General features: G+C 35.8%; 1 protein-coding gene across 5 annotated transcripts in view; it reads right to left on the minus strand.

Annotated features, from left to right (window-relative positions):
- Positions 1-851: 851 nt before the first annotated feature.
- Positions 852-23,335, minus strand: part of SCAF11 (SR-related CTD associated factor 11) — a 71,082-nt gene continuing 48,598 nt past the window's right edge. For 2 of the 5 annotated variants that reach the window (XM_043563494.1, XM_043563497.1), the window contains exons 8-16: positions 18,191-18,249; positions 17,698-17,807; positions 16,615-16,716; positions 14,806-14,912; positions 11,418-14,129; positions 5,961-6,307; positions 4,761-4,979; positions 4,292-4,411; positions 852-4,027 (exon numbers count right to left, since the gene is read on the minus strand). In XM_043563494.1, the coding sequence (XP_043419429.1) occupies positions 3,881-4,027; positions 4,292-4,411; positions 4,761-4,979; positions 5,961-6,307; positions 11,418-14,129; positions 14,806-14,912; positions 16,615-16,716; positions 17,698-17,807; positions 18,191-18,249 (3,923 nt within the window). In that variant the 3' untranslated portion in view covers positions 852-3,880. The remainder of the gene's footprint in view (positions 4,028-4,291; positions 4,412-4,760; positions 4,980-5,960; positions 6,308-11,417; positions 14,130-14,805; positions 14,913-16,614; positions 16,717-17,697; positions 17,808-18,190; positions 18,250-23,335) is intronic. The other 3 variants (XM_043563498.1, XM_043563495.1, XM_043563496.1) reach the window with 2 other exon arrangements.

Raw genomic sequence — 23,335 nt, forward strand, 5'->3', positions numbered from 1 at the left:
TAGGCTTGGGGTTGCCACGCTTTGAGACCACAGACCATTTGCACCTCTTTCCTCTGCCAGCTCCTTTCTTCTTGCTTAGTTCTTATCTTTAGCTCTTAAGTGCCATTTGTCCCAGGGATTCTCACTGATCACTGTTAAGTCCAATTACCCTATCACAGATCCTTGGATCACCTTATAGTCCTGTCATTCCTTACCAGTTATATAAATAGATGTTATTTCCACATTATGTAGCTCTGTGAGTAGAAACAGTATTATTTTGCTTACTCTTCCCTAGTGTGTAACACACGAGGTGGGCACTCTGTTGAATGATGCTGTGTTATCAGAAGATTAGTCTTTAGTGTCTACAATGAACTGGCGCATACAGAATCTAAGTCATAGTTGGGACTATTAAAAGAGGTCAGATGGCAACACTCTGGGAACTAAAGGAGTTGGATTTCACTGCAAAGGAATTCCAGTTTGATATAGAGAAAACAGCAATTGTTTGAGAGAATGGAGATGGGATGCGAATGGAAAATGCATGAAAGATGGCTTCAATATTAAAACCTTAATATCTCCAGGACAGGAAATATGATGAAGTACTGTTAAAAAGGCAATGAAGAGGTGCGCCTGGGCGGCTCAGTCAGTTAAGGGTCCAACATTGGCTCAGGTCATGACCTTGCAGTTCGTGGTTTCGAGACCTGTGTTGTATCTGAACTGTTAGCTCAGAGCCTGGAGCCTTTTTTGCCTTCTGTGTCTCCCTCTCTCTCTGCACCTTCCTTGCTCTCTTTCTCAAAAATAAATTTAAAAACTTAAGTTTTTTTCAAGTAACAGTACGTACGATATGTAATAGAATACTATATAGCCATTAAACATCATGCTGTAGAATTTTTATTAAAATGTAAACTTCTAAATACATCATTAAGTGAAAAGGGTAAGTTACAACATAGTTCTGGGCAGTTTGATTGGCATTGTTACCTTTAAATGGCAGGATTACAGGTGATTTTTCTCATTTTTCCGTTTCTTCTACAAGTTTTTTTAAATAAAGCTTTTCTAATTTCCTACAATGATTTTGTAATTAGAAAAAAATGCTATTAAAATATATGCTTATAGCTAACTCTAAGCTTGCTTTACAACTTGGACATTAATTTATGATGCTAGTTATGTGTACAAATCTGAGAAATACTTCAACATGTCTTTGGAAACAGTTATAATGAGGCAAAAGTCAGCATTTCCCAGGAATCATAACAATAAAATGTTAAAGACACTTCTTTGTTTATCAAAAGAATTTATTAGAAAATATTACATACTACATTTCTGTTTTAAGAGTATTGTTTCAGTAGACAGAACTCCATCCTTGTACTACAAACAAGGTCTCATGGACCATGGGGCAACCACTGTGCTTCTGAAGCTGTATCTTTTGGATGGAACATTCAAACAGTACACACTGTGGCCATTTAATGGAAGATAATGGAGAAAATGTGGTAACCAGGAAAAAAAGAAATCACAAAACTTTTGGAATGTTAAAATAGTAAGTAACTACTTTTAGTCAAAATTCTAGGCATCACTATAGCCTAAAACATTGGTCAATGTGACTAGTAAGTTAATGGGACCAAGGTTTCAAAGTCAAGTTAATACTGAATCTTAATAAATAACGAGAAATTTATAATTCCACAAAATGTTTTTGATTCAGTTTGTGCACATGCAAAATTAATGTAGATTTCTGAGAAAAGCAAGAATGGGGAATGTTAAAGCGTTTTTTTTTTTTTTAAACATAAAGCATGCACTTTCTAATACATTCTTAAGTATTTCTAAGTTTTAAAAGTTTGAATTCTAATCCAGTAACATTCTTCATTAGCATTTTAAATGCAGTCTAACCAAGTACCCCAAGCAGATATGGAATACACACTTGTTATTTTCAAGACAAGTGGAAATAATTCATGGCACTGCAACCAAAGATGTGAGACTTGACCATCATACCACCTAGTTTTTCTTCAAAACTTTTAAATGGTATAAAGCAAATTTTAAAATATAACTGTATTCCCAAACATCACTGAAAGAAAATGTAGGAAAAGTATGCACTGTGTGATTAATCATCTTAGGCAATTTGCTACAAAATTTTCAGTGTGAACCCAGCTTTAACTGAAAACAGATTGAAAATTCACACAATTGTTTCTAGAGTTCAAAACAAACAAATGAGGAGGTGTGTGTTGATATTTAAAACAGTCTTAATATTTTATTAGAAGAAATATACTTCTAAATTCTTTCCCCTTCATATCTAAACACAAACTTTAATTAAAAATATATATATAAATCAGTAGAATACCATATTACAAATGCCCAGAAATGCAGAATAAAGATCAAGACTGCTTGGAAATATTTCTAACACTTTTCGGAATTACACTCTTAATCTAGTAAAGATTATGAACTAGCACAATCATTATTGGGGCCAACAGTTCAAAATACTTGCCTTATCAAAGCTAGCACCAAGAAAGTATTATGCACATAAACTTGAGAAACAGATCATCTTTACTTCAGAAAAGCACAGTCCTACAGAGTATTGCTCTCTCTAGTTTAGCTAATACAAGGGTCATTCTGTCTCACTGATGCATATATCTTTCTGAGCCATTAACATCTTATCTGAATAGCTTTTGTTATTTGGGATCTATTGAAAATTATTACTGGAATGAAAGTTTATCATGGATAACCCATTTTTTTCTTCTAAGATGCCAATTAAAATAGTGGCTCTATAACCTTCTGAACTTACCTTTTGTAAAAATTAACATATTCTAGTATTTAAAAAAAGACAATCAAATCCCTAGTCCCTGAAAGCCTAACCAAGACTCCATTAAGTCCTCTCCCTTTCCAAAACCCAGGTTTTAATGTCTAGAATTTTGCAACATGGTTAATGGCCACCATATGGTCACCTAATTAACACTTTACTCACTGTAAAGCATTTGGATACTTCTCAAGTGTAAAAAGAAATTCATTAGTGATTAGATAGATGAGCCAATGAAAGCCACTGAAGTGCGTCTCATAATTCTACCTTCATCCCAAGGAAGGCAGGGTCACCACTCAACTGCAATTCTCCAGTTGGCACAGATAATTTATCATTTCTCTGACAGGTAGAAGATATCATGAAAGTACATAATTTTTATAAAGTCAACACTTTTTCCAAACTGTTCTAAATTCCACAAAGTTTTAGACTTCCAAAATTGTAAATCTAGCAAATCAAACTGCTTCATTTCAATTGGTGGGGAAAAAAGGCACAAAAGAAAAACAAGCAGCATAACCTTTATTTGGTGATACAGTAACAGTGTTCCAAAGTTTTGAACACTGAATTTTACTCAGGTGATAATCTGTTTTCTATCTAAGCAATTTATTCAGACGTGTGTTTTAAAAATACACATTAGGAACCCTGCAACTGGTATATTCTGTTATTAGAAATATTCTTCATGGTAATACATTATTTAACTTTCTATAAAGGGAAAAATCATAAAGATCATTCATACTTTATTTTTAGCCTGACAGAATAAATGTATTATATATATCTTTTCCAAAACCAGTGCACTTAGAAGACTCTAATTTATGCACTCCATTGTTCAAATCAAAAAGCTGTACATCTTCCAGTATCCACACTATAAGAGTCCTAGTAAAAATGCACACTCCTTTAACCCCTTTACTTTCCCTTGAATTGCTTTCATTTTCGGGAGGAGGAAAGGATAAAGAAGTTGCAGTGCAGAACTATATTTATTTAGAACAAAACTTTATATTCTACATTAAAAAAAATAATTTTATCAAAACCAAATTTCAATCACAGTTATGTATGATTTTCAGTTAAAGGTACAAGTTGAAATTGCACTTTGCAGATATCTTGATAGTGTCCTTTACAGTGCTCCCCATTTCAACCTATGTTTTTTTCGGTGGACACAGGTTCTTCCAGGGTTTTCTTTTGGCTTCCCTTCCGTGAATATTTGTATTTGTCTACATAGGCTTTAACCAGATTTGCCACTTTAGTAGAATTTACTTCTCCACTTTTACTATGACAAACCTACGAAAAAAGGAAGGGGAATATTTTTCTCATACTTTATAAGGATTAAAGCAAAATGGAAAGATTTGTGAAAAACAACCCCAAAGAGATAATCAGACATTTTTATATGTTCCATATCTCATATGATCTTACTCAAAAGGCAGAAAAGCAGACCAGAATTAGAAGTCAGTGGTTATTATTTTAATTAGACTTAAGCATTCCTTTATTAAAATAGAGATGATTCAAAACAATTACATATATAACTCTGCTAAAGCTAGAACTTACTTTATCTACTGCTTTCCGTACAATCTCTTTATATTCTTCCTTGGTGATATCTTTATTTTGGTAAAATGGCTTAATGGCCAATTTTACCTCCTGTGCTGCTTTTTCTTGGATTTGTAATTTCTGGTAAGAGGAAAAAGTAAAATTATTATTTGCCCACATACTTTAAAAAAATTTCTTTTAAAATATGAAATTAAAAACACCTCACTTTTATATTATTTCAAGGAATTCTTCACATAATGTCATGAATACAAAAGTTATTAACACACATACCAAACATTTCTAAAAATAATTATGAAATATTACCAGTAACTCACTGGACATCAACATATCTAGACAGAACCCTTCAAATAGCATTGGAATTCAAGACTATCAACAGTAAATTCCCTTTACCAATTATACAATATATAATTTATTTTTTCATCTTTAGCATATACAGAATTATGTAGGTTGCTCTCAACCTTGAACTTGCCTTGTCTGTCTTCGAGCTATCTGCGCTGGCTTCCACTGTAACACTTACTTTGCTTTCTGTCAATTTTACAGCAGCATTAGAGGCTTTGCTGTGACTTGATGATGAAGTATTACCAGAACTTGGTCCCTGAACTGTTCCCAAATTTCCTGGGGCTGCAGTCGGAGCAGGCAAGACTGGTGTACTCATGTTATTACTTACATGAGAAGCACTAGGAACGCCCTGTTTTAAAGAGTTATCATTAGTTAATGAATTACTGTATTCTTTTAGCCATATATTAGAAATAACAAAAAAAATTCAAAGCGAGTCAAAATTCGTATTTCAGGTCATGTATATCTAAAGGACTCTGAAGAAAAATAAGTAACATTCTCAAACAGAGACCTATGTAAATATGTCAAGTGACTTTTAAATTACACATGTGACTTGTGATGTTCTGACAGCAACACTAAAAGCAACAAGAAGGAAAAGAATAGCACTTAAAAAATAGTTATCTTTTCCAAAAGGCTCTTTCTGAAAATTAACTAAAGTGTGTGCCCCCACTTTAAAGACGGAAGAAAAGGAGACCGTGAAGTCAAATAGCTTGCAGAGAGCTGACAGCAGAAAAATGTATAAGGTCCCAAATTCTAGAACCCTATCCCCCTTATCTTCCAATTATACACTATCAGGATTCTAGAATTTGTGAAATGCAGGCACAGAACTATAAGGAACACAGTGTTTACAAAGTATTATTCAAATTTCTATATGCCTCAGAGGCACTTCTTTTTTTTGAACACGGTAAACTCATGAACATGAAATAGAGACAGTAATGGATAATGAACAGCTTTCTCTGGCGTCTGTCCCAAGAAGACAATAAAAGCATCACCACAAGTTCCCACCCCCTAAAAAGTCCAATAAATTAAGAATTATTTTAAAACACCCATCTTTTGATTCTCAAAATTTTGTCTTAACCTGAAAAAACAAACCTGTTTGGACATAAACAACAGCATATATGTAGCTTTGGTTCAATAATATGCATCCAATTCATTTTATTTGAAGAGTGGGAGGTTTGAGGAAGGACAGTGAAGAGGGGCTATGAAAGTTTACTGTAAACCTAATCAAATAATTGTTTGGGGATGACAGGAAACCCTCTTTTGAACACCTGTTGCTAACAGTTAAATTCTTATAGCGACTATGTTGATTACACTTTAGATGCTAAAAACATACCTGCAATTGCTTTCCATCTGGCTGTGAAGCAATGTAGCTGACTTGCTGGGATGGTGGGGGAGGGGGTGGTGGCGGTGGCAGTCCCTGAGATACACTTGTAGGAGCAGCTACCTGCATGAGAGGCACACCTGTGTGCAGATGCAAGGGTAGCGGAGGATGAATGTTAAATGGATTGCGCTGGATGTTCATCAAAGGAGCGTGAACACCCACTGGATATGGGAAGATATTCATAGGCGGCTGCTGTGCAGTCATTTGTTGCTGCATTACATTCATTTGTGGTTGCATCATATTTATAGGTAGCTGGGAACCATCTCCATGTTGGTTTGTTTGGTCTTTTAGGTTAGAATCTATCAAAAGAAAAAAGGCTTATAATAAAAAATCATGTTAAAATTTCTTTAGAGAAGCAAAGAACCACTGGTTACAGTAAGAGTCAACAGCAATTAACAGACTCAGAACACCAATCTCCAATCATTTAGTCTAATCCTATCTTTCTAAATAACGTGGACTGGTTAAAAAAAGCATTCAACTAAAATTATTATTAAGAGCAGGTTCATGTTGGTTCAACATTACCAAAGAATCAGTACCTCAAGAAACTTACTAAAGAAGTAATCATATAAAATCTAATCAGGTGGGGCACCTGGGTGGCTCAGTCGGTTGAGTGTCTGACTTCGGCCCAGGTCATGATTTCACAGCTCGTCAGTTCGAGCCCTGCGTCAGGCTCTGTGCTGACAGCTCAGAGCCTGGAGCCTGCTTCGGATTCTGTGTCTCCTTCTCTCTCTAACCCACTCACATTCTGTCTCGGCCTCTCTCAAAAATAAACATTTAAAAATTTAATCTAATCAGGTTGCTAAATTACAAGAATAACTTTTTATCTTTTTTTTTTTTAATCTTTAACAAAGCATTTTTCTTGCAATGTTCTTAATAAGAAAAGCCAAGGAAAGATAAATTATTAGAAGACTAACTTATTTGTATGAGAACAATGATCAAAAAAATTCAAGTGTGCACATCTGAGATAAAAGAAATCAAAGTTGGGACACCTGGGGGGCCCAGTCAGTTAAGCATCTGACTGTTGGTTTCAACTCAAGTCGTGATCTCATGGTTCATGGGACTGAGCCCTGTGCTGGGCTCTGCACTCACAACACAGAGCCCGCTTGGGACTGTCTCTCTCCCTCTCTCTCTGTTCGCTTGGGATTGTCGCTCTCTCTCTCTCTCTCTCTCTCTCTGCCCCTCTCCCCACTTGCTCACCCTCTCTCTCAAAATAAACAAACATTAAAAAAAATTTTTTTTTAAGATATCAAAGTTAAATCTTACACAAGAACCTCCCAAATTCTTCTAAGGGAAATAATAAAGATTAGAGCAAAAATAAATGATACAGAAATCAAAAAACATCAGAACAGATCAATGAAACTAGGAGTTGGTTCCTTGAAAGAATTAACATTGATAACCTCTACCCAGATTTATCAAAAAGAAAAGAGAAAGGACTCAAATAAATTAAATCACGAATGAAAGAGATCACAACCAACACTCCAGAAATACAAACAATTATAAGAGAATATTATGAGCAATTATAAGCCAACAAACTGGGCAATCTGGAAGAAATGGATAAATTCCTAGAAACTAAACTACCAAAACTGAAACAAGAAGAAACAGAAGATTTGAACAGACCAATAACCAGCAAAGAAATGGAAACAGTAATCAAAAATCTAACAAGAGTATGAGGCCAGATGGCTTCCCAGGGGAATTCTACCAAACATTTAAAGAAGAGTTAAAACTGGGGCGCCTGGGTGCGCAGTCAGTTAAGCGTTCGACTTCAGCCAGGTCACGATCTCGCGGTCCGTGAGTTCGAGCCCCGCGTCAGGCTCTGGGCTGATGGCTCAGAGCCTGGAGCCTGTTTCCGATTCTGTGTCTCCCTCTCTCTCTGCCCCTCCCCCGTTCATGCTCTGTCTCTCTCTGTCCCAAAAATAAATAAACGTTGGGAAAAAAAAAAAAAGAAGAGTTAATACTTATTTTTCTGAAACTGTTCCAAAAAAAGAGAAATGGAAAGAAACTTCCAAATTCATTCTATGAGGCTAGCATTGCTTTGATTTCAAATCCAGACAAAGACCTCACTAAAAAGGAGAATTACAGTCCAATATCCCTGATGAACATGGATGCAAAATCTCAACCAGATACTAGCAAACTGAATCCAAACAGCATATTTAAAGAATTATTCACCAGATCAAGTGGGATTTATTACTGGGCTGCAGGGCTGGTTCAATATTCGCAAATCAATCAAATGATATACCACATTAATAAAGGGTAAGAACCATATGATCTTCTCAATAGATGCAGAAAAACCATTTGACAAAATACAGCATCCATTCTTGATAAAAACCCTCAAAGTAGTAGGGATAGAAGGAACATACCTAAGAACATAAAAGCCATATATGAAAGAACCACAGCTAATATCATCCTAAATGGGGAAAAATAGAGCTTTTCCCCTAAGGTCAGGAACATGACAGAGATGTCCATTCTCACCACTACTGTTCAACATAGTACCGGAGGTCCTAGCCTCAGCAATCAGACAACAAAAAGAAATAAACGGCATCTATACTGGCAAGGAAGAAGTCAAACTTTCACTATTTACAGGAGACATGATACTCTATGTAGAACACCCAAGAGACTCCACCAAATAATTACCAGAACCAATACACGAATTCAGCAAAGTCATAGGATATCAAATCAATGTACAGAAATCTGCTGCATTTCTACACACCAATAATGAAGCAGAAAGAGAAATCAAGGAATTGATCCCATTTACAATTGCACCAAAAACCGTAAGATATATATGAATAAACTTAACCTAAGACGTAAAACATCTGTACTCTGAAAACTATAGAACACTTATGAAAGAAACTGGAAAAGAGACAAAATGGGAAAACATTCCATGCTCATGGATTGGAAGAATAAATATTGTTAAAATATCGATGCTACCAAAAAAACACTACACATTCAATACAATCCCTATCAAAACAAAGCATTTCTCACAGAGCTAGAACAAACAATTCTAAAATTTGTATGGAACCAGAAAAAGACCCCAGTAGCCAAAGCAATCTTGAAAAAAAGCAAAGCAAAGCAGGAGGCATCACAATTCCAGACTTTAAGCTGTATTACAAAGCTGCAATCATCACTGGCACAAAAACAGACACAAAGATCAATGAAACAGAACAGAAAACCTCAGAAATGGATTCGTAACTATATGGTCAACTAATCTTCGACAAAACAGGAAAGAACATCTAATGGAAAAAAGATGGTCTCTTCAACAAACGGTGTTAGGTAAACTAGACAGCAACATGCAAAAGAATGAAACTGGACCATATTCTTACACTATATATAAAAATAAATTCAAAATAGATGAAAGACCTAAATGTGAGACAGGAAACCATCAAAATCCTACAGGAGAACACAGGTAGCAACCTCTTTGACCTCAGCTGGAGCAACTTCTTGCTAGACATGTCGTCAGAGGCTAGGGAAACAAAAACAAAACTGAACTCCTGGGACTTCATCAAGATAAAAGTCTCCTGCACCATGAAGGAAACAATTAAAAAAACTAATGGGAGAAGATATTTGCAAATGACATATCGGATAAAGGGCTAGTATCCAAAATCTATAAAGAACTCATCAAACTCAACACCCAAAAAATAAATAATCCAGTGAAGAAATGGGCAGAGGACATGAACAGACTTTACTCCAAAGAAGACATCCAGATGGTCAACAGACACATGAAAAGATAGATAGATGCTCAATATCATTCATCATCAGGGAAATACAAATCAAAACCACGAGATATAACCTCACTCACATCTGTCAGAATGGCTAACATGAACAACTCAGGCAACAACAGATGTTGGCAAGGATGCGGAGAAAAGGGGAATCCTTTTGAACTGTTGGTGGGAATGCAAACTGGTACAGCCACTCTGGAAAACAGTATGGAGGTTCCTCAAAAAGTTAAAAATACAACTATCCTATGACCACAACTGCACTACTAGGTATTTATCCAAAGGAAACAAAAATGCTCATTTGAAGGGGCACATGTACCCCAATATTTATAACAGTGGTATCAACAATAGTCAAATCATGGAAAGAGCCCAAAGTCCATCTACTGATGAATGGATAAAGAAGGAATAGAATTTAATGATTCATCACTTATATACAATATCTAGTGCTCATCATAAGTGCCCTCATTAATTTAACCCAGCACCCATTTAGCCCATCCCTCCACCCAACACCCCTCCAGCAACCCTCAGTTTGATCACTGAATAATATTCATGGAAAACTCAATGAAATATTACTCAGTGATCAAAAAGAATGAAATCTTGCCATTTTGCAACAACATGGATGGAACTGGAGAGTATTATGTGAAGCGAAATCAGTCAGAAAAAGATATATATCATATGATTTCACTTATATGTGGAATTTAAGAAAGAAAACATGAACACAGGGAAAGGAAAGGTAAAATAAGATAAAAACAGAAAGGGAGGCTTTGGGGCACCTGAGTGGCTCAGTCGGTTAAGCATCCGACTTCAGCTCAGGTCATGATCTCATGGTTCGCGAGTTCAAGCCCCGCGTCTGGCTCTGGGCTGACAGCTCAGAGCCTGGAGCCCGCTTCAGATTCTGTGTCTCCCTCTGTCTGCCCCTCTGCTGCTTGCACTCTGCCTCTTGCATTGTCTCAAAAATAAATAAACATTAAAAAAAAAAAAAAAACCCAGAAAGGGAGGCAAACCATAAGAGACTCATTATTTTTTTTAATGTTCATTTCTAAGAGAGAGAGAGGCAGAGCATGAGCGGGTCAGGCAGGGGTGGGGGGGGCACAGAGAGAGAAGGAGACACAGAATCCAGAGTAGGCTCCAGGCTCTGAATTGTCAGCACAGAGCCTGATGTGGGGCTCAAATTCATGAGCTGTGAGATCACGACCTGGGCCAACATCAGACGTTTAACCAACTGAGCCACCCAGGTGCCCCCATAAGAGACTCTTAAATAAAGAGAACAAACTGAGGGTTGCTAGAGGGGTGTTGGGTGGGAGTATAGGCTAAATGGGTGATGGGTATTAAAGAGGGCACTTGTGATGAGCACTGGATATTGTATGTAAGTGATGAATCACTAAATTCTATTCCTGAAAACCAATACTATATGTTAACTAACTTGAATTTAAATTTAAAAAAATCCCAAGTTCTTCTATTGTAGCCAACTGTACTTAAACTAGTTAAGCCTTTGACAAGATTGGAGGGAGGGGCAGTAAAAAAGGCAATAAATACTGACATATATGTATATATTTATATAATGCAAAGTGACTTGTTAAATGGGATTTAACATTATAAAACTGTAAGTACAGATCATTACAATTCATATATAAGAAGTTTTAAATTTATAATCCCTTTCCTCAAATAATAGTGTTACTAAATAAACACAGTATGTTACCTTGTTCAGTTGCTTCTTCTTCTTGTCTCATCCATCCAGACTGTGGACCTGAAGAATTCCTCCCTCGTCTTGAGTAATAGTTTTGTACATCTGCTGGTAGAGTCTTTCTCACAGCCCAACTAGATGCAGATGTCCACCCAGATCTATCTGCCGGTGTATCAAATGAGAACTCTTGCTCATTTTTCCGTTTATAGGGTTGCTGTTCCACAAACTTGAAAGACTCATTCCCTGAACTATTTGAATTCCCTGAGAGGGGTTTTCGGTTTTGCCACCGATTTTCATTCTGATCTGTATAGGCAAAACCACCTCTGTAAGTGCCTCTGCCACGGTTACCTCTACCACGGTTAGACATCCAACCTGAACCAAAGTTTTTATTCCAAGAATTCCCTGAATTTTCATTTCTGTTTTCTTCCCAGTGAGAATCTTTTAACTTTTCTGGATTTCTGGTCCTTGGATCAGGCCCAGAATTTATTTTTTCTGTTACCCAACTGGGACAGTCATTTCTATGTTTGTCAGCAGAATTTGGATCCTCAGCATCTGGACTGATGTCATTTTTTTCTTTTCTTGTATTTTCATTCTGTTTCTCTGGATCATTCTTTCTGTACCGATCATTTCCTCGTGGACATCTCCAACCATCATTTGCCCATCTTTCCTTCCACCGAGGAGAGTAAGTGTCTCTGTCATTTCTACTGAATGATGAACTCTTAATTTTTGTTCTAGATCTTGATGGTGACCTCGAACGAGATCTGGACCTAGACCATCTCCTCGTTCTTCTTTCTCGATCTCGATCTCTCCGTGACCCATCTCTATCACTTTCTCTTTCTCTGCTCCGAGACCTGGATTTTTCTCTTGGGGAGGAATCTTTCACTCTTGACTGAGATCTTCTGTTTTCTCTCGAAGTGTCTCTTTTGGGGGAGAGTGATGCAGATCTTTTGCCTTCCTTCGTGCTATCTCTTTTTGGAGATCGAGACTGAGATCGTCGCCTTTCTTTTGCGATATCCTGCTTTGGGGACTGAGAACGAGATTTTCTACGTCCTCTTGCAGATTCTTTCTTGGGAGATGGTGATCGAGACTTCCTGCTTTCTTTTCCAGTTTCTCTTTTGGGAGATGGAGACTGAGACCGCTTCTTTTCTCGTGCAGTGTCTCTGTTGGGAGACCAAGTTGTAGATGGGGAGTGAAATCTAGATCTTCGGGTACGAGGCTTTTTGGCTTTCTCCATCACATCTATTGGGCTTTCAGATGGCTGAGATACAGTTTCAACCTTTCCATTTGCAGGATCAGAAGATGGCATATTATTTTGAGAACTGTGCTCCACAGAATTTTCATTCAATTGTGTGGTATCAGCATTTACAGGAGGTTCAATTTCAGATTCATTCTGGTCACTGCAAAATGAATCACATTCCATAGGTATCATTTCATTGTTGTCCTCATTAAAATGCTTCTGAATTTGTTCAATGTGTGTGTTAGGCAATTCTGTAGATCTGGAATGTTCAACAGGAGATTCAGTCTTTTCTTCTAAAGATTTGTCTAATTTGGTGTTAAGATTATTTTTTAATAAATTATTTTCAGAGTCTTGAATACTATTCAAACTTTCTTTCTCTGAAGTATCACATGTTGCAATTATTTCTACATCTTCAGTTTCAACATGCTCAAGCAACTGAGCCTCTGAGCCCTCTATGGATTTTTTGCTCACTGTTTGTATAATTCTTCCCTCAGAAGATTCTAATTTGGGGCCATCTACAAGCTGTTCTGTTTTTACTGTTAAATCTTTATGATCAACAATTTCTACTATAGGACTTTCCATAACTTTTTCTTCATTAACCACTGACTCTGAATTCTCTGGTAACTCATCTAAGCTTGGTACAGGTTGGAATACTTCAACTTCAGATCCTGAACATGTAGGAAGATAATTTGAAGGATGATCTGTACATTTGTCTGCTTTTACCTCTGATTCTGAAGGTCCAGATGTTTGGTCTTGATTTTCCAATGGATCACCTCCTTTTCCAGAAATATTTTTAGGAGTCTCACTTTCTAAACATAAAACATTAGCCTCTACACTTGTATTTTCGACTTTTTGAATATCCTCTTCCTCTCCAACTAGTACAGAAGGATCTTCGGTATGAGACTCAGAATATGAAGATTCCACCGCTTCCTCTGTATCATGGTTCTCAGTATGTTCCTCACTTTCTTCTACCTGTTCATTGCAACTTCTCAAGCCATTAGCAGACTCATTTTCAACACTTGCTGGCACAGTACAACTGTTACTACTTTCTGCATCTGATTGGTGCTCTTTCTCTAACACAGGTGGTGTGTCAGATTCTGCTGTTTCTTCATCTACTGAATCACTGGAAGATGATTTTTCAGGGGGAGGTATAGAGCTCCGAAGTTTCTTTTTCAATAAAGGTTGTTTTCTTCCTCTTCTTACAGACTTCCGTTTTGGAGCCTGTCTTGTTTGCTTTTCTGACATGGCTGAAGAGGACACACTTACAGATGGATTGTTGTTATCTGGGGCATCACACCCAGAATTATTTGATACTGGGGATTTCTGGGACTGACTGACTGTTTCAGCTCTTGTATTACGTGTAGATCTCCTTGTAGGAGTTGTTGCTGCAGGTTTTCGTCTTGATCCTCTGGTGTTTGATGTACCAGAAGTTTGCTTCTTCTCTTCTCCTTCTTGAGTATGTGCTAATGCATATCCCTTGCAAGAGGTACCTAATGATATATATTTTTTTAAAGTAAAAAGTTTGTTTCAATAAATGATAATAGTCTGGCTTTAGCTTTAGCTTATTTTAGCATAAAATACATGTCTATAATAGAGTGAAACAAAATATACTTATGAATCAAATTATGAATAAGCACATAGCTACTAACATCTAAGTAACAGCAGGTATTTACCTAGTTATTTTAATGCTATGGAAATGAGTTATCACAAGATTTGAATTCATGTGGGCAATTTAAAGGGGTAAAAAAAAAAAAGAAAATATGTTTGGTCTAACAACTACCATCTTGGTATTACGTAGGCAAAACGTAAGAGGAAACAAGAGTCATCCACAAATATATAAAGACTGAAACTATTTGTTCATAATTAATAGGAGATGTAACTTCTAAAGATCTACATTTTGGACACTGAAGCCCTAAACAGAAAGGAGACTTCTAACCAGTTCCTCAAAGTATTGAAGATGTAATTTCTTAAAGTAAAAAAAAAAAAAAAAAAAAATTCTAACTGGAACAATTTAAAAGTCAATGCCTGTCCAAATATTTACAGAAATCCATAGAACTTACTATCTACATTTTATTTTTATAGCTTTTCTAAGTCATTAACACTTTTTAGGATATCGAAAAAAGCTAATAATTTTTTAATAACTAGAAAACATTTCACAAACTTTACCAAAATTTTCTAAAGATATGGTACTTGTTGGAAAAATAGTTCTTGGCAACACAGAAGAGATGAGAGGAAGCACTTGTGTTTCAATATTCCAGGGTCTAAAACCAATTCTGAAAATTCAAAACAAAACAAAGACATTTTTGTTTAAATGTTTTAAAAAAATTATACCAACTATTTAAAATTATTCATTTTTCCAAATGAGGTTAGCAACTTTAAAATACAGTGTACTTAAATGATTTTTTGCCAAAATAAGTAAAAATGTAAATTCAAGGTTACTCATTGTTCAAAGATGGCTGCCAACTGGCTACAAAGAAAAACCTTTTAAAAGCATGTTTTTCTGATAAATTAATGGCAAGAGGGTTGAACGGTAACTTCATATATAATACATGTTTTTCTTTTAAGTAATTGAATGTAATATTTTGTCAAAAAAAGTTTTAGCTTTTATTCTTTTCCATTCTAAAAAAAATCAACTTGGATAATAAAATGTATAAATAAATAAAATGCACAGATTTTAAGTATACAGTTTGATGACCTGTGACTTATATATATATCTATCTGTGTAAGCACCACCACCACCCCAAACCAAAAAACGGAACATTTCCACCAACCAGAAAGTGCCTTCATGCCCCTTGCACCACCCCCCTTCCCTTTCTGGACAACCAAACAGATAATTTAGCCAAGTTAATCAAATCAAGGTTTTAAAGAAATTAGCAAGGTTAAAGAGAAATCAGTCCATGAATAAATAACAAAACTTAGAAACAGAACAGTATCACTTGAATTTGAAGCATATCATACAGACATGGTTATCATATTTTTGTTAGATTTGTTTTATAGCATGTATCAAAAAGTAAAAACATCAAAATAAATAATTTTTTTTAGAAAAGAACTGATTTCTATTGCTTTATTATATTGTAAAGTTTCTCAACCTAAGCTCCTAGTGTTCTTATGGACCTAAGTTTCTGCATCAAAATCCAATCCACTCTCAGCTTTTTTCTGATTCTTATTTGTTCAGTTCAGGTCTCCTAACAAAAAACTACTTTATCCAGTATAAGGTGAGATTATGGACTAGGTGGAGAAAAGCTTCAAAAACACTGTGCAACTTGTACACACACAAAAATATATAACTCTGAGATTTTACATTATATATATCTGGACTTCCTATTTTTACTTCTATTGATGCTCCACCATCATCTAGATGGTGAAGGTCCTATGCAGAACTATACTGCAGTTTATATACGGTAAAGTTATAATGTTACAGGAATAAATATAAAACTCAGGCAAGGACCTTAATCTTTACATGGGAACTTGAAGTATATATATAATACACCTAGCAATGTGACAGTAGCTTCAGGACTTAAACTAAGAAAGGTCTGTATTATAGAAAGTCATGAATGCCAGGGCAAAGTATAAAGAGTTGATCAAATATTTATTGAGAAGACTCTTATAGAGATTAAAGGTCATGACAAAAGCAGTGCATCAGCTAACAGCACAAAGGTAAGATTGGAATGGGGGAAACAGAAGGATGACAGATCTGAATACTATTATTAATAATGAATCTTATCATTTTGGTGCTCTCTCTTTTAAATGATTCAAATATCTTAATACTTATTAAACAGATAAATAGGGGTACTTTTTAAGGAGTTCTTTAAATAGCAATCTTCTTTAGGTATTTGAAACACCACGTTTAATTTGCACAAAACTTTCTTAGAAACACAACTATTGATTAAGATACCTCTGTGCTTAAGTATTTTAATGGTATCCTGTGCTCATGTTAACATGCGAACACTTTGGTAAACAATTTTTTTTTTTTACCTTCCAATCCCAGGTGATGTATCAGGAAACCATGACAATTCCAATTCCTGTCTCTTCTGCCTAATCAATGTATTCGTTTCATTGACCTCTATAAATTCTGTACTGAAAGATAAATTTTAGACCTTCATCAGAACTCCAAAAATTTAAGTTCGGCATAACAAGTGGGTTATATCATGAATAGGAAAAATTTTTGTACCTAACATTATAAACCACATTTAAAAGAAGTACCTTTTTCTAAACACCTTCAAAATGAATTCATTCCTGTAAATTTTTTACATTACAAATCAAAATTATATTGATTTGATTCATAAAAATAATGCCTGAATTTATATCTTAGGTGACAGGATATTTTTAAAAAGTCAATTTAGAATAATATCCATGTTACTGAGAGAAAAAAGCAACACTATTTTCTATGAACCATGAACCAACCATGAACCAAAGCTGTAGCAAGCAATCCCAGTAGAAACTGTATCTGCAACAATTTCCCAACAGAAACTAAGTGTAAGACAAAAGGAAAAAATAGAGGAAGGTATAGTTACTGTAATCAAAACGGATATAGTTCAGCTTTTTAAAAGGCTACTCAGATGTTACTGTTTTCTTTGGTACCTTGAGCCAAGCTCTAAAATTAAATCATACAATCTTAAACCTGTCTTCTTCATTTAACCAAAGCTAAGTGATTTTAAAACCCCAACTTAATCTTCAGATTCCACAAACATCTACTTAGTATCCATATGCCAGTCACTACAGATTCAAAGACGACTGGATCTACTCTAAAAGGGTTCTTCTTGATTAAATTTAGCAAGTAGCTTTACTTATCTATCAAATAAAAGCCTGTGTAGAACAACTCATTATTAATGAAAACAAAACCCACTAGATCATAGGCAGTCATCACATAATACAGAGGGTCACAAAATAATAGGTGATCTCCTTCCTTGAACTAATTTATTTTCCAGGAGAAACAAAAACAAAACACAAGGTGAGCCTTTATGTTTATTGAGCCAAAACTTAAATTTTTACTGAAAGTTAATTATAATAATTAAACATCAAGTATAAAAGCATCCATTAAAAGTAATAAATACTAACCAGTAAGTTCTACAGGTAAAAGAAGATTCTCCAATGTGATTACTAGAAGAAAACATATTGGAGAAAAAATTTCTGAAGCGCTGACTTGTACACTGATTTGATCTTCGGGGCTAGAAAAGTAAAAAGAAGTTAGTGAAACAGCAAACAAAAAACCTCCATAATTGGTAATAGTTATAATTTAAACATTTTGATACCTGAGTTACAGAGTTATGTATTAAACAACCATAAGGTGTTATTATATAAGAAAAAGATTTTTCTTTGTTTGAACAAGCCTTATTAATTTTGTTTAATGTTTATTTTTGAGAGAGAGAGAGAGAAAGAGAGAGAGAGAGAGAGAGGAGAGAGAGAGAGAGAGAGAGAGACAGAGGCAGAGAATCCCAAGCAGGCTCTGTGCTGACGTAGGGCTGGAACCCATGAACCATGAGATCATGACCTGAGCTGAAGTCAGACGCTTAAATAGACTGAGCCACCAGGTGCCCCTATTTTTACAAACCTTATTTATCTTTATTGTTGCATTTTTCTTTCCTTCCATTTCACTGTGTGTAGGGTTTCCTGTACAAAGACATAAAAAGATTCCGTTACCTTGTCTTAATTTTTATTTCAAAAGGTTGTAAACCAGTACTGATACTGGCATATACTGGCATACTGACAAGAGAAAATTAAAATATGTAGAAAAGTTAAATTTAAAATAATAGTATTTGCATTTATATAATTTTTCCAAATGCTAATTTTATCTTGTTAAGCTGCAGGTACAAAGAAAAAGCCACAACACAAAACAACTGGTGTGAAGCATGCTCAGAGCATCAGTATGAAAATTCTAGTCAACATTTTCTGGCAGCCTATGCAAACTTAAACCATCTTGTTACAAAAAAAAAAAATACACATACACAAGATGTGAAATTATTTAATATCAGTAACACACTTAATATGTTCTTTCCAGCTATAACCTAAAAATCAGGCAGTTAACTGACCTCAAGTAGGAGCTGACCAGAGAACTGGGATCATCAGCCCTTGTCAGCCATAAATTATGATTTAGCTCCTGGCACCAACATCAAGTACCCTCCTTCTTCCTCAAACTTTATAATTAAAATTAAGAAGTGCAGAAGTGTTGATAAAATAGCCCTCTGTTATAGCAATGTTTATGGCTACACTGCTTATGATTTGGGTATTTCTGGTTTTACCTGTTACATCTGCAAATTTATTTCAATGGATACAAATTTCCACACTAAGAAAAATAAAGGACAATTTCTGCTAACCACAAAAATTGTGTTAACATCTTTATAGATTACGGCTTCTAGTTGTTCTTCATGAAGCCTATATTAGTAGTCATCTTTACCTATCAATACACTTGTTGTCTGCAATAAACCGCTTACTGGTACTATGGTCATTGCTCTCACCTCAGAACTCTAGAAAAAGTGTACAGTGAAAATGACAATAGGTCTTTTCAATCTTCTGCCTTGCTTGCCTCACAAAGGGCCTAGTGACTTTGTTAAAAATAAATCATTCTAGTGAGGAGGCCTGTTTCCTGCTCATGTAAAGACCATATGTATTTGGGGTGTCTTCTGTCAGTCCAGTTGGTAATAGGCTACTTTCTACTTAATAGCATACTAATTTCCATTTAAGTTACTACACAACAGCTGTTTGGTTTCCTGCTATTTTTGCATCCTTCACACATTTCCCACCCAGAAGTGTTCTAACAAATGTAATTTCAACAATGGGGAAAGAGGGGTGCTGGCTGAGTTCCAGGAGCTTATTTTCTTATTCATCAATGCATATTTAAAAGATGATAATGATTTTTTTTAATTGCATAAAGAAGCCAGAAATAAAAAAGTGTGATAGGTACCCAGCCACATTCTTAGAAGTAACTATTTCCTTCAGCTAGACACAGTTTTGCTGTATTGTAGCTATACAGCGTCTTTTACACCCTAATGGGTAGGTAAGGTTTTGTTTTCATTCAGGTTTCGTTCATTTACTACTTACTGAGTATATTGCGTTTACATAGCATTCCTTCACTTGCAAACCTATCTCAGGAAGCCATTAGAATGCTCTCTACAGGAAGAACTGTTTGTTTTCTGCCAATGTTAAATATGAGTATCTAGTCCAAATGGTATTTCACCTATTTCTGGGTAATTTTCAGGTAATTACTGAGCAACTCCAGTAACAATCTCAAAAACATTCAATACTGGTGGATTTATCTAAATTGTGGTCTCCTAGAGACCATTTCACAAATCCACCCTACTAATCTACCTTTGGACAGCAATGATAGGCCTTTTCATTTATTTATTTTTGAGAGAGAGAGAGAGAGAGCGAGCGATCGAGTGCACACGAGCAGGGGAGGGGCAGAGAGAGAGAGAGAGAGAGAGACAGACAGACAGACAGAATTCGAAGCAAGCTCCACGCTCTGAGCTGTCAGCATAGAGCCCGACGCGGGGCTCAAACCCATGGGCCACAAGATCATGACCTGAGCCGAAGGTGGACGCTCAACCAAGTCACCCAGACACCCCTTTTCATTTCACCCCCCAAGCACCCCTTTTCATTTTTTATCAATCAAGTAACACATGTATATACTTTAAGAAGTCAAACAGCACTTCTAGGCTTAAAGAGAAATTCCCATTCCCTAAAAGCACTCATCAAATCCCTTCAGTGTTTTTTCTAATATTTGCCTCTTTATTTCTAAATAACATGCTTATACTACTCTACCTTGATTTTTTTGGTTTCAGGTATTTTCTAATTTTTTTTTGTTTTTTTTGTTTTTTTTTACCATAGCAGATAAAGGCTTTATTCTTCTACCACTTCCCTACCCACGTCCTTAGGTGCTTCCACCAACTGTTCCTTTTAATATATCAACATTTGATATAAGCAGTACTACATTATTGTAACTATATAAACATTATTTACAGCTGAACCATGAACTTAATTATTATTTTTCTTTTACAACATCTTGCTTTTCCTAAGGTTAATAACTACTTTTTTTTTCTCTATATTACCTATCATTGATATAACTAATACTACAAGGGAATGCAAATTGGTGCAGCCGCTCTGGAAAGCAGTATGGAGGTTCCTCAGAAAATTAAAAATAGACCTACCCTATGACCCAGCAATAGCACTGCTAGGAATTTATCCAAGGGATACAGGAGCACTGATGCATAGGGCCACTTGTACCCCAATGTTCATAGCAGCACTCTCAACAATAGCCAAATTATGGAAAGAGCCTAAATGTCCATCAACTGATGAATGGATAAAGAAATTGTGGTTTATATACACAATGGAATGCTACGTGGCAATGAGAAAAAATGAAATATGGCCTTTTGTAGCAACGTGGATGGAACTGGAGAGTGTGATGCTAAGTGAAATAAGCCATACAGAGAAAGACAGATACCATATGGTTTCACTCTTATGTGGATCCTGAGAAACTTAACAGGAACCCATGGGGGAGGGGAAGGAAAAAAAAAAAAAAAGAGGTTAGAATGGGAGAGAGCCAAAGCATAAGAGACTGTTAAAAACTGAGAACAAACTGAGGGTTGATGGGGGGTGGGAGGGAGGAGAGGGTGGGTGATGGGTATTGAGGAGGGCACCTTTTGGGATGAGCACTGAGTGTTGTATGGAAACCAATTTGTCAATAAATTTCATAAAAAAAAAAAATAACTAACACTACAAGTATACATTTCCTCTTAATACAAACACATTAATGCATCTACCTAGTCTGTTTCCCACTCTCTTGGAAATACTATTCCTTTTTCCTGCTCCAGTCTGAACTGGTAACTCTCTAAAAGTTGTTTAACAGATCATTCTCAACTATCTTCTATCATTCTAATAATCCCATTTATCTTTGTGCTGGGTCGGAACTCATTTTCTGAATCTCACGTTGTTCATTTATTTTCTCATTTAGTGGAGCATGCACCCCCTCCAGTAGAAATCTGAGAAAGGGTGTAGGAGAATCAATTTTTGAGCTCTTCCATGTTTGAGAATGTATTTATTCTACCCTAACACTTGACTGTCAGTTTAACAAGGTTTAGAATGTCCTTGGTTAGTAATTATTTTCCCCCAAATTTTCAAGGCATTGCTCTAGTGCTCCATCCGTTGTTGATAACATTCTTTTATACATGGTCTGTTCTCTCTCCAGAACCTCTTAGGAAATTGTGATCTGTAGTGTTCTGGAATTTTATGAAACATGTCAGTTCTTTCCTAATTTACCAGGTGTTAGGTTAAGTCTTTATCTGGATACTCACACCCTACTATTCTGAGAAGTTTCCTTTGTAGTAACTTTTCTTGATAACTTTCTGCCTTTTGGACTTTTTCCTTTTTGAAATTTTATTATTCAGTACTGAACCTCACAGACTAATATGTTGTCTGGTTAACTTTTCATCCCACTTTCTGAGATTTCTCAGCTTATCATCTATCCCTGAAGTTTTAAAATTTATACTATATTTTTCATTTCCAAAAGTTTTCTTTCTTTAGTCTTTCCTGTTTCAATGAGGAAGTATCCCTTCTCTTATCTCTGACCATATTAATTTTTAAGTTGTTCCCTATTTCCCAACACTTGGTTTGTTCTATCAGGTTCCTTTTATCTCTGTTTTGACCTCTGTTATACTGGAGGTTTCCCTCAAATACCTGGTGATCCTTAATTTGTGGGACACTAAAATACTGATTGAAAATGGTGAGGATCGGTGGTCAGAGCCTTTCAACTAATGGGTTTCACTGTAGGATGATCAAGCAAAGATCTGGCTTTTTCATTTGTAGACTCCCAAATATCAATATTTCAAGTCTTTTCTCTTAGGCAAGACAATAACCCAGAAGATGTCTCCTATCTCCCACTTTGGAAATACACAAGACTGCTAGTGCTTTGGGAAAAGACCATGGGTAGAGAACTAGAGGCCTTAACATTTGCCTTAATTTCCCTCTCTTTAGGGTTATTTCCTCTATCCTCATTTGTGCCAGACTTTAATCTGGTTTAATCATTCCCTCTAGAGAGTAAGCCTCCAGTCTTTGCCTGGGTGTAGACTACTCCCCCTACCCTGTTCAACCAAGAATCTGCAGGATAAAGTCCTTTAAAACATTTTTACCAATTCTGTTTTTTGGCACCACCCATATCTCTGCCTTCAAAGATAATGGAGACCTTCAGATTCAAAACAGTCTAAGGATCTGTGGTATGTGAACTGATTTCTTCTAAACTCCACTCTCCCCATGAAAAGTTTAGATTTCAGCTTTCTGCTAAGACAATTTTTTTTAAGTGAACTCCACGTACAACGTGGGGCTTGAACTCACAACTCAAGAGTTGCACGCTCTACTAACTAGGCCAGCTAGGAGCCCCATCTGCTAAGACAATTTACCATTCACCTCACACAATCACTTTCAAGACTTGTGAACATCTTTTATCTGCTGTCTCTTCTCTCCAGTTCTTTGTCTTGTGGCTTTAAATTTTTCATTCCTTTGTTCTCAATTTGGTAGGGTTTTGGGAAGGATTAGAGAATTAAACAGGTGCTATGCTTATCAATCTGGTATGCTTAGTTGGAAGCTTGTCTTGTTTGAATTCAGCATATCCTAAAACATGTTTCATGAAATACTAATCCCAAAAGATGTTTCATGAAAACATCTTTTTCTACAATAGAAACTAGTATAAAAAAGGTTCTTAGCTTAG

This window comes from Prionailurus bengalensis, chromosome B4 (genome assembly GCF_016509475.1).
Source record: "Prionailurus bengalensis isolate Pbe53 chromosome B4, Fcat_Pben_1.1_paternal_pri, whole genome shotgun sequence".
Classification (NCBI taxonomy): Eukaryota; Metazoa; Chordata; class Mammalia; order Carnivora; family Felidae; genus Prionailurus; species Prionailurus bengalensis.